The sequence below is a fragment of the Rattus norvegicus genome, chromosome 7 (genome assembly GCF_021556685.1).
Source record: "Rattus norvegicus strain SHRSP/BbbUtx chromosome 7, alternate assembly SHRSP_T2T, whole genome shotgun sequence".
Classification (NCBI taxonomy): domain Eukaryota; kingdom Metazoa; phylum Chordata; class Mammalia; order Rodentia; family Muridae; genus Rattus; species Rattus norvegicus.
The window spans coordinates 52903499-52920564 of NC_141540.1; the positions used below are offsets into that span (position 1 = coordinate 52903499).

The window sequence follows — 17066 nt, forward strand, 5'->3', positions numbered from 1 at the left end:
TGCGCTAACTCCCAGTTTCTTAAACTGCAGTCATGACCCAGGTAGAATCGGGTGAACAAAGGGAGAGCATGAGACGTTTGGCAATATCCAAAGGTCTCTAAATGTGCGATCACCCAAACCGAATCCCAAGTCAGATCAGGCCACGTGTGAAGCACACACCTGTAATGCACTTGAGAAGTAGAAGCAAGATCAGGAGTCCAGGGCCAGCGTTGGCTACACTGCATACTTGAATCCAGCCTGAATTACGTGAGACCTTTTCTTGTCCTTAAAACCCATTTACAAATTGGTAGTGCACGTTTATAATCCCAGCACTGGGAGGTAAAACCAACTGGATTCCTGGTGCTTGATAGCCTACCCTACTAGCCTACACTAATCAGTGAGTTCCAAGCCAATAGAAGTCCTGACTCAAAAAAAAAAAAATAAGGCGGATAGCATCTGAGGGGCAACACTCAATGTTGACTCCTGGCTTGCATAAACACACACACACACACACACACACACACACACACACACACACACACACACACTCCACTTCACATCAAATATGTTAAGAACCCAAGGTGTTTCGCTCAACGATCACCTAGGTAGCACTGCATGACTTCACCAAAACTTTGGATCTGAACACACAACTCACACCTTGCACTTCACACACTGACACACCACACATCAACAAATGCTTCCTGGAACACCTCATCTCGGATTTAGGACTATGACATGTAATAAACTGTGGTGTTTATACTGTATAAAGATTTTTTTTTACTCTTAAATAAACATACGGCTTCATTTTTAGGAAATAGATTTTATACAACCATTATGCCCATGTAAATATCAAATTAATATATCTTTGGACTGTATTGCGTTAGAATTTTTTAGGAGTTACTGTTTTACTTGTTGGTAAGTTTTAAATTTAAAAGTCGTTAAATTTGGGCTTGAGGTTAGGGCAGAATTTTCAAAACTGTCTGCCATTTTAGACTATGTATTTGTGTGAAAGAACATTCTCAGTGTCGATTATGAAATCAAAGAACTGAGTGACCCTAAAGAATGTAGAGGATGCTGTATGCTCTGTAGTGTGGTCTATTCAACTCAGTTCTTTACAGAAAAATGAACGAGCACATTCATCTTCCTTTTTTGCAAAATTTATTTCATCTTTAATAAATGGTAAAATTATATGTATAGCAAAGAATTGTTTAAAGTAAGTTTCCTGTGGTTTAAACCACAATAGTAAACATACTATTATATGTTTGATATATATATCAATGTATTTCCTTAGGGCTGCATAAGCTTTTGTGGGTAACAGGATCTTGAGTGTAAAAACCTTAAGAAGCCATAAGTGACTGAATGATTTGTTTGTCCCAGTGAGGTCTTAGTTTCTTCTCTAATTAGTGAAACAAAGATACTAACCCAGTGGGTAACTATACAAGTTAAATATGATGGTATATATTAAGCACTTAGCCAGTGATGGCTGACCTCCGATCAGTTACGTAAACATTATTAATGAATCTCTCTCCTCTAAACTGACAGCCATTAAACTCAACAAGCTGCAGCTAAATCATACTTACAGGAAGTCATCCCTGATGTTGCCATTAAAGGTACCGCACAGACCTAAGGTCCTTCTTTTCCAGGCACTGGAAAGCTGAATGTAAATTCTTTCTCCATCAATAGCGAACAAGATCTTTAAACCGAAGGTGGTTCTTAGGAGAATGAATAAGGATGACAGAGTTTGAATTTCGACAACGCCTGTAGGAAAAGGGCATATAAATCAGTGTCATCACAGGCAGGCAGTGTTCTGAAATGGCATGGACAACATAGAGCCTCTTCTCCTATGACATCCGGAGGTGGGAGCTACTTGGCAGGTCTTGCTTATGTTCCAGGGCTCAATCTATCCCTAGTGGCTGATTGCTTTTCTCTTGTTTCTTTCCTTTCATCCCATCCCCCTACTCTTCTAACAGACAGCTGCTGTTAACATGTAATCTCCATTGACAAACATCTTGACGTTAGATTATTTGAATTCTAATCATCTTTTCCATAGAGGATGTGTTCATGTGTGGGGTGTACATGTACATGTATATGTGTGGTGGGGTACAGCAGACGGGTGGTATGGGGGTTTTATGAAGGGTATGTATGGTATGGAGGTTGTGGTATAATATGTGGTGTGTGTGTGTGCCTATGTGTGGTGGTAGATGTGGGGAGGAGATGTGGTGCAGTGTGGTTCATGATGTGTGCATCTATGTATTTGTGTATCTGTGTGTATGCATGGTTTGTGTATACTGTATGGAGAATATGATATGTGTATATGTCTGTGCATGAGTGATGTGGTGTAGTGTAGTGTGATATGTTACCCCAAAGTGGTCTCAACCCATTAGGAAAACTTTTCCAAATTTTTGTGAAGGCCACAAAAATGGAAAGCATATCTATTGGCAATCATTATTTTATGAGACACATTTAGAGACAGACTCATGCTCAAAACCAAGTTAATGACAGTGTCATCAAAAGCCCTTCATTGCCCCTTTGTCAAATGTGTGTGTATATATATATACACACATATATATATAATTATATAATATTTATGTATATAATATACATATATTGTTCTCAATTTAGTCCCTAATACCATAAATCTGAAAAATATTCTTTGGGCACTCCATTCTTTTTATTGCCTTCCCATACAGCCACAACTGAATCCAGAAGTAAGTATAGACCTCTTATGTTCTGACAGACCATCAATCTAGCTATCTTCTGTCCATCTTCTCTGTCACACTGTCACGGCCTTGGAGAAGCTCCTCCTTGGCTCTGTCATGCCTCACTGTGTAGCTGCATGTTGTATGTATGATGTCTGTCATCTCAAATTCCCTTCCACACAAAGTCATATATGTATGTGTATATATGGGTATATGAATATGTATACATATATATGACAAAAAAATAAGAAAGAAATGAACTGCAATTCCTTAAGACTCATGGTTTATTTCTATCTATCTGACTAAAGTATGTGTGAGATCGCCATTTCACAAAAATGGTCAAAAAGTAACAATTTTATATCCGTGACTATATGAGTTTTCCTAGCATGATTTTTGTGTAACGTGGAGATGTGATGTGTAATACAAGCTGTAACATTTCTGAGAGAGTTTTCACTGTGAGAGTAAAAGACGACTCTTAATATCTCTGCTGCAAAGCAGACATAGACAAGCCCATCCCAGGGATCTCCCATGTATGAAGCCCTCTACATATTGTCCGTGCTCTACCCACTTTCCTAACTTCAGCTCTGGGTAGCCTCTGCTGATCCTGTGTAGTGTGTAGCAATGTCGACACAGTTATCTCCTAAACAACCTCCACAGAGACCTACCCCTCCCTTCCCCACCTCCTTCAGCCTAAGTTCAGCTTCAAATGTTGAATGACGGGCTGGAGAGATGGCTCAGTGGTTAAGAGCACTGACTGCTCTTCCAAAGGTCCTGAGTTCAATTCCCAGCAACCACATGGTGGCTCACAACCATCTGTAATGGGGTCCAATGCCCTCTTCTGGTGTCTGACAGCTATAGTGTACTCATATACAATAATAAATAAATAAATAAATAAATAAACAAACAAACATTTAAAGAAATGTTGAGTGACACATCACCTCCTTCAGAAAACCCATCTGACCCTGAGTCCTCCCCACCCCCACCCCTGTGTTGCATGGGCTATACCTCAGAGGCTATACATTAAACCTTTAGAGTCCCATACAAACTGTTGTGTCTATCTCATTTTATTGAAAGAATCTGTTTGCTTGTACGAATTCTAGGCCACTTGAGGAAAACAATAAGGATTGTAGCCTTTGGTGTGTCTGACAAAGTAGCACAAGCTCCCGGTAAATCTTACATCATCAACCAAGAGAAAATGGGCGCATCTGGTTGGGTTTGCTGTTGGTGCAAATGTACTCACAGCATTGCTTACCGTTCAGGGTGAAGCCTTGGTTGGGACTGGTGAGGATTTGGCCTCCTCTACTGAGCGTTACTTGTTTGTTAAAGTCATCCTCCAGAATTAGAGTTATGGACTGAAGGCAGACCAAACCCAGGTTCTGCAAAAAAAGTCCAAGTATTGGTGAGAGAAAGAAAGACAGAGACAATGAAGGTGGGAGAAGAAAGGAAGAGAGAGAAAGAAGACAGAGAAAAGGTGTATACGAATAAGAATTTCTGGTATATACGAAGGCTGTGATATATCAACACACACACACACACACCCATATATATAATATATATCATAAAATGTTTAATAACATTTTCAATGACTCCCCAGTAATTGGTTTCCATTAATACATAGTTGCTCACTTAGCTTGCACCATTGACAAAGTTGTCAGTAAAAAATAAAGCAGCCAAGTTATTGAGGAATAATTATAAAGTTAACTCAAACATTAATAAATTTCAATAAAAGAATAGAGCTGAAGCCAGGTGCGGCAGCTCACGGTTAATAATTCCAGCAGCACTCTACATGCTGAGGGAGGGAGATTGCTACGAATTTAAGGTTAGCCTGTGCTACACAGCAAGACTTGTCTCAAAAACAAACTAGCAAAGAAACTAATTTTTAATGTTTGCTGAAAAGACCTTTTATTGGAATTAAAGATTATTAAAGATTTTGGACATTTTTTGAAATTATTTTTCCTTTATAACAAATTATTAGGGATCTTTACTTAAAGATCTAACATCAATATTACAATATGCCAAAGTCATATATTATACCTTATTTAATTATATGTTACATATCCCTTTAGAATGCTATGAAACCTACTGGATCCTATTCAAAAATAATACCCTGTGTAACAGCTGGTTTGGGAGTAAATTAAGTATGTCCTGTTGTGAAATTGCACATTACGTTTTCAAAAAGCGACACATGTAAGAACCTTGAAAGTCAATCTGTATTGCATTTTATCTAGTAAAAAAATTATTTTTGTTTTTACATGTAAATATGTCTAAAAATCAAGGTTCTATGTGTCATGACCAATGGTGAGCATGATTCATTCCTTTGAGGTATATTAATAATGATGACCTCTAGATAATCAATACATTAAGAACAGGAATTATTTTAATAACACTGCCACACAATCGGGGTGTGAAGCTGGACTTGGAGATACGATAGCCCCCCTGCTGACTGTCTGGGCTGTGCTTACCTGTTCGCAGTGAGCCTTCTGTAACGTGATGGTGAATCTATCTTTCCCAGTTCCTTTCACAAGGATGTACTGACACAAGCCGATAAAAGAATAATGGCGCCCATCAAACGTGGTAAAATGAGAGTCACCCACAACAGAACACTGAACTATCAAGGATAAACAGTGGAGACGAAGACAGAGAGAGGAGGAATGAAAAGTTGTGTTAATACTTTAAAAAAAAAAGGACAACTTAGCATAAATAAGAACACCTCAAAAGATAATCATTAATTTAGATTTAATGATCTGATGAATTTAGCTATTAATTTCCATTTAAGAATGATTAAAGTTTTCCATATACTTTTAGGACTTAGATTTACCCATTTTAACAAAATTTTGTCAAAATCGCCTACTCGATGTTGCTAGGTATTGAATTTTCCAATTATCCTCTATATGTAAGTTGGACATTATTATATTCTTATGTAGATGAGATCCATTCAGAAGCCAATGTTATTTTTCCTGCCAAATTAAAAAACATATATTCTTGAGATGTTAAGATTTGGTTTTTAACATTTTAGAACATTACCTGGACAGTCATGCTCAGTGCAGTTCCAAACCCCACCAACACATACACTAAAAAAAAAAAAAAAATTAGACAAATATTAGCCTGACCCATGCTGACATTTGCCTCAGCATATATTAAGTTAATGGGCTCTCTATTATCGGACTAGAAAACCCTTTCTAAAAAGTTGCACTAACAGTTACCAATTGACTGACTAGTAAGTGAGTACCCATTATGTATGTATTTGCTGTCCTAAGACACTAAGAAGAAAGGGCTCTCTTCTAGCAGAAGGCAAAGACTCCTTCCCTTCTTCACACATAGAGGAGTTTCTGAGGAAAGCATGACATCAGCTAGTGAGAAAATGGTTACTTATAAACCTGCATGCCTTTTGAGTATGCTGAGAGCAAAGAGAACACAGTCGTGACCATGCAGGATTCTATTTTTGCCAGGGGTTGTCCCTGAGGAATTTCATGCTTACCCAGAGTCTAAGCTAGTTTAATAAGGACTTGTAAATCTTTCTGATCATGCCCCCAAACTGCCAACAGACGGTCACTCTATAAAGTATTCAGTACATAAACCCAGGAATGTCATCTAGCTCTAAGAATAAAAGTATGTATTAGTTAATTATTATCAACAACAAAATGGGGTGGGCAGTATATGGGCACAGGATTTTATGAAATTACGATGGAAAGTAATAAGAATACAAGCACATTAGGAGAAACAATTTGTGGAGTTCAAGTAAAATGCAAACTGCCTCTCGGGATTTGCAGATGAAAATTAGCAGTGAGTAGACTCTGCAAGATACCTCTCATGACCAAGTTGTTAAGTAGAAAAACACTCAGAAATCATTCTCTACTCACAGACCACTTACCACTCAGTGCACTCTTGTTCAATTTTTGAGCCAACCGAATAAGCTAACCCATGAAAACTACACGGGCAGCTCTCCAAAGAGATGCAAGTTCCATTGTCCATTATGAGGCCTGCTTAAAAAACACGTATGTAACAATCTCAAGAGAAATAATAAGGATCATATTCTTCGTATAAATAACAATTCAATCAAATGTTGTTAAGAACTTGCTCAGAGTGAGTTCTAGACACAAAAATTCTTAGGCTGTCAATGAGTAATCTAGAAACCCAGCTCTCAATGTTATGAAAGTTTCTTTCAATGAGTCTCAACTTTCGTTTCCTGTAACCTGGCATCAAAATCTCAAAGTCTGCCGAGGAGAAGAAAGGCCACTGAAAAGTACTTTCTTAGGTTTAATGTTCTGTTCAGTCCAAGATAAAAAGAGGTTTATACTGCTGTCACCCAGCTATCAAAGACAGTGTTACTCAATGGTCTGATGTAGTGTACTCGCTACATCTTTGTGAAGTTAAATAAGAATAGAGTCAGATGTAAATCAGCTCTCACATCCACTGACCTTTTCCATAGTAAGCTTTTATAGGAAGAAGTACTGGCACATGGTAATAAATGGACTTAGGTTCTGGAATCAGCTCCTTATGGCCTTTGGTTGTAAGTAAACACATCAAGACTACCACTGGTTTACTGCAGTGTTAACTCAGAAAAGGAGCTGGGAAAAAAATCACTCAACACCTCTAATTTGTTTGAGGACCTGAAGATTGAGCCTAGGCCTTTTGCATATAAGACAAATACTTTGTCACCAAGCTGCATGCCACAAATCTCCATACCTAATCTCCTTTTCCTAGTTTGTACTTTTTTTTTAAAGGGTGGGGGACAGGTTGAGCTGAGGATATGGCTCAGTGGGTAGAGTGCTTGCTGAGTTCACTTAAGGGTTTGAGTTTGGATCTCTAGAATGCAGAAAAGCCAAGAGGTGTGATGCACTCATTGAATCCCAGCACTGGACTAGTGAAAGGTAGATCCCACAACATGGTAGTCAGCCAGTACAGACAAAAATAACAAGTTCCTTGGTTCAGAGAAACACCCTATTTCAAAAAATCAGATAGACAGTCATAGAGAATACACATAATATCAGTCTCTGGTCTCTGCTTGCAGATAAATACATGCACAATGCATCACATGCGTCTATGCTCAAAGAAAATAGAAACACACAGAAAGTTCTGAGCCTGTTAGGGCTCTCTAGGCTTCCAGTCTTCTTTATAAATGTCTATCCATACCACAACTTTAAACTAAAATCTTACAATGGAAAAAAACGTGAAGGCTTTTTCCTAAACTCACTTTCATAGTCCAGAAAATAAAACTGTATAAAGTATTAAAGATTATTAAAGGCTGAAAGAACGAATTCATCACCTTAGGAACTAAAAATATTAGAACCTGAGTTCCTGAAATTCTTAACAAAAAAACCACACCCATTTTATTAAAGACAAACGTTCCTCCCAGTCACTTCAAGGATTGAATGTGACAAGTTTCAATAGCTCTGATGTCTAGGGAATGGACAGCAAGACCAAAATGTGCTCTTCACAGAACAGAGCACCACTTTACAGGAGTGTGAGCATGCTTTCCGCATGGCATGAGGTGCTTACCATCTGCACAGTAGCATCCGTCAAGGCAGTGAAGATTGCTCCCAAGACACTGCTTGTCAAACGTGCAGCTCGGTGGGCAGCAACTGATACAATCCCGGTGGACAAAGCTGTCGTCACACTTATCAGCTGCAATGGCCAGACAGTGGGCTATGAGTCAATTTTATTGTCTTTCTTTCAGGAAAGAGTGTTTAGGAAATACGTAAATGTACAAACATGCGAACAATGTTTTTAAAAGAAAATCTTAAAATGTATTAGTTTTGAGAAGCTGGGTAAACTAAATTCTGAATTCTAGGACAAAATTAATTGTTTTTGTTGCTATTGTTTGGGGTTTTTTGTTTGTTTGTCTGTTTGTTTTTGTAAAATACATGACTTGAGAAGTGCAAACATACTGCATGCTGGAAAGTCATCCCTCCAGTCTTGAATGGGGAAGCCAGCATGGGAACACGCTCTAGCATACTCGGTGGCTGCTCGACAATAAGTTTCATCATCATCAGTTCTAGAAAGGAAGCAAAATAATAATAAAGAGAAAACGGTCACCTGCGAATGTTGACAGAGTTCTGCCTCGGAGCCATTGAGTCTTAAAAGCAATGGGGATCTGGTGAATAGACTGATATTAGCTGATATCAGAATGTGGGTCTTCCAAGACATACCTCACAGGAGGCAAGAATGTTCAAAACACATACACAAGAGATCCTAGGCAAATACACCTACCTAGATTTAGTACAATGTAATTTAGTACAAGACCTTTATCATATCCTCTCCATAGTCTTAATACTTTATGGGTCAAGTAAAAACTATAATGAAAAATATTTATATCTAATTTTTTAAAAAAACTGCATGTATTTTTACTTCTACATAAAAATCCTAGACCTTTTAGAATACAATGATCATTAAATTCAGATAAAAACTTAAATGAAGTCAAAACATAAATTTATAATTCTACAAAAATATCAAGGTTGAACATTTTTTTCCGAACACCTCATACTGAATTGCCCAATAGTCTGTGGCCCTCCTAAGCATTACAGTCGCTCTGTGGCTGTTCTTGCCATAACAGTTCAAAATATTTTTGAAAGACTTCATAAATAACATTCAGCCTAAGATTTAAAAGGAGATTTTCAAGCTCTTTCGCTGAAGCTAGACAGTTTTACTACATTGCCACAAATAAATTATCTCTAATTATTTTTCTTGTAATCACGTTAGAAGCTCTCTAAACAATAATTTCTTCTGGGATCTGCCAGTTCCCAAAGCAGATTAACAAGGCGCTTTCAAAATAAACAGGTTTATACCAAGGTAGCTGGCTTGGTTTTCAACCCGATCCATACTCAAAATTGGATAGTTAAGCATCTTAAAAGATAATGACCTTAAGAATGTTTCATTTCGTGACTCTTGACATTTTGGGTCTTTGTTAGAAAAGCCACCGTCTCAAGTTGCCCTTATTCTGTGCTACTGAAATTGGAACCAACTAGCTTATCTAGTCCAATTAATAGAGCTTTAGAAGGCAAACGAAAAAACCTGTCCTCATAAACTTCAGGCGCTCAGAAAAGAAGTGCGTGTCAAAAACTGTTGAGCTTCTGGGAGACATTTTACCTTAAAATGTGTGCGTGTTTCCTACAATTAATATTGACTTTGAAAGTGATTTGGGGCTTGCCAAGCGATGCAACAAATATTTAAAATACCTGTCATTTACTGGGTGTCTGTGTTACTCCAGGAACCATGCTACGCACATAATTTTATGGCACCTGATGGAAAGCATCAGGATCAGGCAAACAGGAAATTATTATCCTTACTTACTGAGAGAAAATGAACTTACTTTCCACTTGGATGTTATATCTAATAGGAAAGACATGCACTAAATAATAGTTGGTTCTAATTCAATGGACGTTGACATGCCAAAAAAATTAAAATAATTTCTTTGCTGCCAAGTTCTTACAAGCAAAACCAGGAAGGTATAGTTACACCTTCCCATCCGAATGCTACCTCTTGTGTAGAGCCTGGTATGCAGTCCGTGATCTCTGTGCTCCCACCACAAAGTGCAAGCAAGTGTGTCATTGCTGGAGACCTGCTTCTCTACCCAACTGGAGTTCAGGTTTTCAGGGTAAAGACTACATGGATGTGGTTTCTCTTTCCATGTGTGCCACTTTGCTTAGCTAGTCAGCACAAAGATGGGTGTCCAGTCCATAATAGAAGCAAGAAACAAATGTAGTTTCAAGCAGTCCACCTTGTCATTTAACAGGAGCCTTCTGAATCATTTCCACAATAGCAGAAAAGAATCTTCATTTACTACTAAGAAAAGAAGGACAGAAGGATGTTAGAAGGTATACCCTGAAATGCTAGGAGAAGTGGAAGCATATTCTGGGAGCATCCTCCTCCAGCTTGGCAGTCTCCATTAAATTCAAAGACAATGCCCTTCTTCTCATATGACCTGCCTCTTCTGCCCCTAACCCTGTCTTCCCACCTCAAATACGTGTCTTAAGGGTCAGCTAATTTAAACCACTACAGGTAACGCTCTACCTCACTGTTTTGATCCCATTTGTCCCAAAGAAAGGAAAATCAGAGTTTAAAAAACAAAATGTTAATTTTGTTCATTGAATGTTTATAAGCTGTAGATATAGGGGAGAACTGGGTTAATCTCCAGTTTCCCTTTCTTTTTTAGAACGTTATCCTGAATGTATGGCTCCTCAGCAAAAGACATTGCCAGCCTTCTATGCCTCAGGGTATGACCATGTTTCCGCATTCTGATCCAACAGGCTTAGAATGTGGGCTATAGGGAGATATATATATATATATCAAATATATATATATATGAATATATCAATTTTCCAGGTTAAAAGCCCTTTGTTTCATTTCTCCCCTTCTAACAGCTAACACGAAGACATAAGAGGAGCCAGGTTGGATCTTGAAATTGAGAATCAATGCAAGGGAGGACATCGTGTATCAACAAGACTTCAGAGTCACTGTGAAGTTTATGGAGCGGAGCCATGATGTTAATCCAAGAGCAATTACTGGCTCAAACTTTTAAATGAGAGAAGTATAAACATTCCACTTAATTTTATCCACTGTCCCTTCGGCTATTGAAGCAGCCAAATTAATAAATAGAAAAAGACTTTCCTGAATCCACCAAAAGATACTTTATCTCAGCCTACAAAAAAAGAAGAGGGTGCTAACGATGAGTATGACAAAGCAATTAGGAAAGTTCCCGAACAAGGGACACAAGCCAGTGTGGGAAAGAATACCTTTGTAACGCTGTATAAGTGGGGAAACATGGGACATGTCTACCATTGTGGATCTTAAAAAAGGAAAAGGCCAGTTTGGGTGGGAAGAACGAAGACAAAGCAAATAGTGCTTACTTTTTCACAAGAGAGAGAAGAATGCGTCAAAAAAATGCACAGTAAGGTCACCGACCACCGCCTTAGGAGAAGAGAAGCTACTTGAGAACTTTGTTCTCATTTAGGAACCCCTGGAGTGGGAAACTGTCTACATAAGTCAAGGCGTGATTGCATTCAGTTCAAAGCCAAGCCACAAAGCCACTCAGTTTGCTTTAATAGTTGGAAGACGTCAGCGTAGTCAATATACTTTTATAATCGGGAATTACTCTAAAGAAGAGTATTCACAGGTAACATAGTTTCAGTATTATTTCTAATTTTTTATTACCTTTGATAAAAGTAGAGATCACAATGAGCTACCAAAATTTCAACTGGCTTCACTTGACCAAAAGTTACTCATCTGTTCTACAACAATATTCAAGCATACTATTTTTATTTCTTGGCATTCATTAAATATTCAAATATACAAAAAAAAACCCTGAAGTACTCTCAAATGTTCAAGGTGACTAATCACATATACTTGATAACTGAAAATAAACAAAATTTAAAAAGGGGTTCAACAATAGATAATTTTTCATAATTTCTACGATGGACACAGCGTGATCGGTTTGTTGCCTAGACAACCTTCTATTCAGGATGTGGTTAACACCTCAATCTGTGACCATGGGTAGAAAAACATCAAAGATTTATTCCTAGTCATCTGCAGTCGAAGTGGGGCATTTCCTTCAATTGTGCATAAAGGCTTCAAGTCCCAATGCTGTGTTATTGGCAACATGTGATTTTTGTCAGCAGCATCTTGCTTACTTTTTTAGGGGTTCTCATTTCACATTATAATTGGAGAATTACAAATTATTGTTTGCACACCTCATGGTGTCAAATTTCAGGAGTTACTAAATATGACATATATTTTCTTTTTTCTTACTTTTTTTTTTATTAACTTGAGTATTTCTTATATACATTTCAAGTGTTATTCCCTTTCCCGGTTTCCGGGCAAACATCCCCCTCCCCCCTCCCCTTTCTTATCGGTGTTCCCCTCCCCATCCTCCCCCCATTCCCGCCCTCCCCACAACAATCACGTTCACTGGGGGTTCAGTCTTAGCAGGGCCCAGGACTTCCCCTTCCACTGGTGCTCTTACTAAGATGTTCATTGCTACCTATGAGGTCAGAGTCCAGGGTCAGTCCATGTATAGTCTTTAGGTAGTGGCTTAGTCCCTGGAAGCTCTGGTTGCTTGGCATTGTTGTACTTTTGGGGTCTCGAGCCCCTTCAAGCTCTTCCAGTTCTTTCTCTGATTCTTTCAATAGGGGACCTATTCTCAGTTCAGTGGTTTGCTGCTGGCATTCGCCTCTATATTTGCTGTATTCTGGCTGTGTCTCTCAGGAGCGATCTACATCCGGCTCCTGTCAGCCTGCACTTCTTTGCTTCATCCATCTTGTCTAATTGGGTGGCTGTATATGTATGGGCCACATGTGGGGCAGGCTCTGAAGGTGTTCCTTCAGTCTCTGTTTTAATCTTTGCCTCTGTATTCCCTGCCAAGGGTATTCTTGTTCCCCTTTTAAAGAAGGAGTGAAGCATTCACATTTTGATCATCCGTCTTGAGTTTCATGTGTTCTATGCATCTAGGGTAATTCAAGCATTTGGGCTAATAGCCACTTATCAATGAGTGCATACCATGTGTGTTTTTCTGTGATTGGGTTACCTCACTCAGGATGATATTTTCCAGTTCCAACCATTTGCCTACGAATTTCATAAAGTCATTGTTTTTGATAGCTGAGTAATATTCCATTATGTAGATGTACCACATTTTCTGTATCCATTCCTCTGTTGAAGGGCATCTGGGTTCTTTCCAGCTTCTGGCTATTATAAATAAGGCTGCGATGAACATAGTGGAGCACGTGTCTTTTTTATATGTTGGGGCATCTTTTGGGTATATACCCAAGAGAGGTATAGCTGGATCCTCAGGTAGTTCAATGTCCAATTTTCTGAGGAACCTCCAGACTGATTTCCAGAATGGTTTTATCAGTCTGCAATCCCACCAACAATGGAGGAGTGTTCCTCTTTCTCCACATCCTCGCCAGCATCTGCTGTCACCTGAGTTTTTGATCTTAGCCATTCTCACTGGTGTGAGGTGAAATCTCAGGGTGTTTTGGTTTGCATTTCCCTTATGACTAAAGATGTTGAACATTTCTTTAAGTGTTTCTCAGCCGTTTGGCATTCCTCAGCTATGAATTCTTTGTTTAGCTCTGAACCCCATTTTTAATAGGGTTATTTGTCTCCCTGTGGTCCAACTTCTTGAGTTCTTTGTATATTTTGGATATAAGGCCTCTATCTGTAGTAGGATTGGTAAAGATCTTTTCCCAATCTGTTGGTTGCCGTTTTGTCCTAACCACAGTGTCCTTTGCCTTACAGAAACTTTGCAGTTTTATGAGATCCCATTTGTCGATTCTTGATCTTAGAGCATAAGCCATTGGTGTTTTGTTCAGGAAATTTTTTCCAGTGCCCATATGTTCGAGATGCTGCCCTAGTTTTTCCTCTATTAGTTTGAGTGTATCTGGTTTGATGTGGAGGTCCTTGATCCACTTGGACTTAAGCTTTGTACAGGGTGATAAGCATGGATTGATCTGCATTCTTCTACATGTTGACCTCCAGTTGAACCAGCACCATTTGCTGAAAATGCTGTCTTTTTTCCATTTGATGGTTTTGGCTCCTTTGTCAAAACTCAAGTGGCCATAGGTGTGTGGGTTCATTTCTGGGTCTTCAATTCTGTTCCATTGGTCTATCTGTCTGTCTCTGTACCAATACCATGCAGTTTTTATCACTATTGCTCTGTAATACTGCTTGAGTTCAGGGATACTGATTCCCCCTGAAGTCCTTTTATTGTTGAGGATAGTTTTAGCTATCCTGGGTTTTTTGTTATTCCAGATGAATTTGCAAATTGTTCTGTCTAACTCTTTGAAGAATTGGATTGGTATTTTGATGGGGATTGCATTGAATCTGTAAATCGCTTTTGGTAAAATGGCCATTTTTACTATATTAATCCTGCCAATCCATGAGCATGGGAGATCTTTCCATCTTCTGAGGACTTCTTCAATTTCTTTCTTCAGAGTCTTGAAGTTCTTATTGTACAGATCTTTTACTTGCTTGGTTAAAGTCACACCTCTTACTTTTTTTTTATCTTTAATCATTTTTTACAGCCCAATCATTATCCCCTTCCTGTTCTGCTCCCCAACACTTTCTCATCCCATTCCTCCTCCCTCCCCCATCTCCAAGAGGATGTTCCCACACCCCCACAACCTGCCAGGCCTCCCCACTCCCTGGGGCCTCAAGTCTCTCAAGAATTAGGTGCATCTTGTCTCACTGAGGCCAGACCAGGCAGTCCTCTGCTGTATGTGTGTCAGAGGAGGCGCTGTGGGGGAATGGGGGTGAGGCCTCAGACCAGCTTCTATGTGCTGCCTGGTTAGTGATTCAGTGTCTGAGAAATCTTGGAGGTCTTGTTAAGACTGCTGGTCTTCCTGTGGGGTCGCCCTCCAGGGATATGTCTATTAAAAGTTGATTTCTTTAACTCTTTAGATGACTCTTCCATTAGTTTCCTTTATAACATTGCTCTACATTGAGGATTTTAAACATTATTGCACAGAAGTTTCTACAGACATCTCTAGAATCTAAAAAAGGGCCAATGGCACCAAATATTTAAAAGCTATCAGGTTTGGCAGCTTCTATGTAAAACAGTTAACTACCTGTTAGACAGTCAGCTTCTCACAACTACTTCTTAGTCCAGAGCGGACTTTACATTTAGCACTCTATGGCAAGCTGCTGAAATGACTGTATTACAGAAGTATATATGCCCTTGGTTTGGGGAGTGTGAAGAAATTCATTGCAAATACTAATTGTTTCACTTACTTGCACAGATCATTAACACAGCTGGCAATGTATAAGTATGGATCAATGTATTCGTGACAGCTCAGAAAGGGGAACTGTAACAATATCTGGCATTTGAAGAAGATTGCCTGGGCAAAAAAAAAAAAACAGATGTCAATCACCAGAATCGGGCACGTGAGTATGTCCATTCTACTTGGTACAAATCTACTCTCAGAACTCTCTGTTCTTACCAGAAAAGGGAAGATAATTTACACTTATAAAATGCAATGAACAATCCTCAACTCGTCTATTTTCTACATGAATTATTATAATGATGAATCCCATTATATCCCCTACTTTCGAAATTAATGTGAAGTCATTCCATGCTGCAATTACAGAATCTGAATTCAATAATTTAATTATACCATATTTGCACTAAAATGCTTAATGCTAAAGATGCGAAAATAGATTGGTATTAAGCCCAACATGCTCAAAAAAATTTTTTTATAGTAAGCTTACCTCAAATGCTGGCATTCCACTGGAACACGGATTTGGAAAGTCTGAGGGAGTGGGTACACATCTAGCATCATCTGGAGTTAGCACCAGCCAACTATTTGCAAACATAGCAATGTCTTCTGTGTAGTCCTCTGTTACATTCAGACAAAAAGTTGGATTAGTGTCGTTTTCTCAAATCTTATTAAAATTATCCTTCTGATTGGGTGAGCTGTCTTAGCTAGTGTTTGTCACGCAGGCATGGGAACATGAGCTGATCAGCAGAACCCCAGGCAAACATGCCAGGCATGGCAGTGTACACTTGGAATTCTAACGCAAGGGAGGCCAAGAAAAAGAAATCCCAGGAGCACACTGGCCAGAATGTCTGCCATACTTGATGACTTCCAGAACAGTGAGAGACCCAGGCTCAAGAGAGGTTGATGCAATTCCTGAGAACAAAGCCTGAGGTTGTCCTCTGAACTCCACATGTAAATACACATAGGTGCACACATACACATCTCCACATGCATGAACACGCACACAAAACACGTGCACCTTTTTTTGAGGTTCACTTCCATTTTGAGAATAAACAACAACAAAATTTATGGAAACCATAAATACATTTCAGAAGTCACACATAGGGGCAACGGAAGACTAGAGAAGAACCCAACAAAAGTAAGTCTAAGAAGTGAACCTGCTTCATCTGAATATGACGAACGGTAGATTGAAACACGGTTTAAAGGGATCCCAGTATTGAGAAGCCTAACTGATCCCAGAATAATTAAGGGGAAGTCTTTAAGAGTTCATATATGACCCAACAGACAGTTGGCCTGTAACAGACGGGTTTTAAGTTGCTTCACCACCTGGCCTTTAAATAAGTTCAAGAAAGGATATGGAAATTAATCCTGCCCCAGATTCAGATAAGGCTGACTCTCAAATTCTAAGACAGAAGGATTTCATATTGGAGCTTTGAATTTTCTGCCACCCAGACTTGATGGTAGTGACAACTGTGCTGATTAATCCGAATCTCACGTGAAATGTTTTCCCTGCTCTCCCTGAGCACATTTTCCTCACTTCTATTACAATAAAGGAGAGACTGGCTTTACTGTTTTATTCCTGGATCCTCTGTTTAATATCTAACATGTAGCTCAAACTATACTTACCAAACAAATGAGTTGAAAATGTAGCTGAATGTTCAATATTTATTAAACTATATTC

At 38.9% G+C, this 17066-nt stretch overlaps 1 protein-coding gene and 1 long non-coding RNA gene across 3 annotated transcripts in view; one reads left to right on the plus strand and one right to left on the minus strand.

Moving 5' to 3' along the window:
• The window catches only part of Otogl (otogelin-like), a 162782-nt gene that overhangs the window by 123272 nt on the left and 22444 nt on the right, over window positions 1–17066 (minus strand). For both annotated transcript variants that reach the window (XM_087559476.1, XM_087559475.1), the window contains exons 9-17: window positions 15876–16003; window positions 15399–15505; window positions 8567–8673; window positions 8178–8303; window positions 6550–6658; window positions 5703–5749; window positions 5141–5286; window positions 3931–4054; window positions 1560–1737 (exon numbers count right to left, since the gene is read on the minus strand). In XM_087559476.1, coding sequence (XP_087415602.1) covers window positions 1560–1737; window positions 3931–4054; window positions 5141–5286; window positions 5703–5749; window positions 6550–6658; window positions 8178–8303; window positions 8567–8673; window positions 15399–15505; window positions 15876–16003 — 1072 coding nt within the window. The remainder of the gene's footprint in view (window positions 1–1559; window positions 1738–3930; window positions 4055–5140; window positions 5287–5702; window positions 5750–6549; window positions 6659–8177; window positions 8304–8566; window positions 8674–15398; window positions 15506–15875; window positions 16004–17066) is intronic.
• Window positions 11054–16960, plus strand: LOC148004662 (uncharacterized). The gene is made up of 3 exons (XR_015624631.1): window positions 11054–11790; window positions 15407–15551; window positions 16108–16960. It is a non-coding gene; the product is annotated as an uncharacterized LOC148004662 (long non-coding RNA).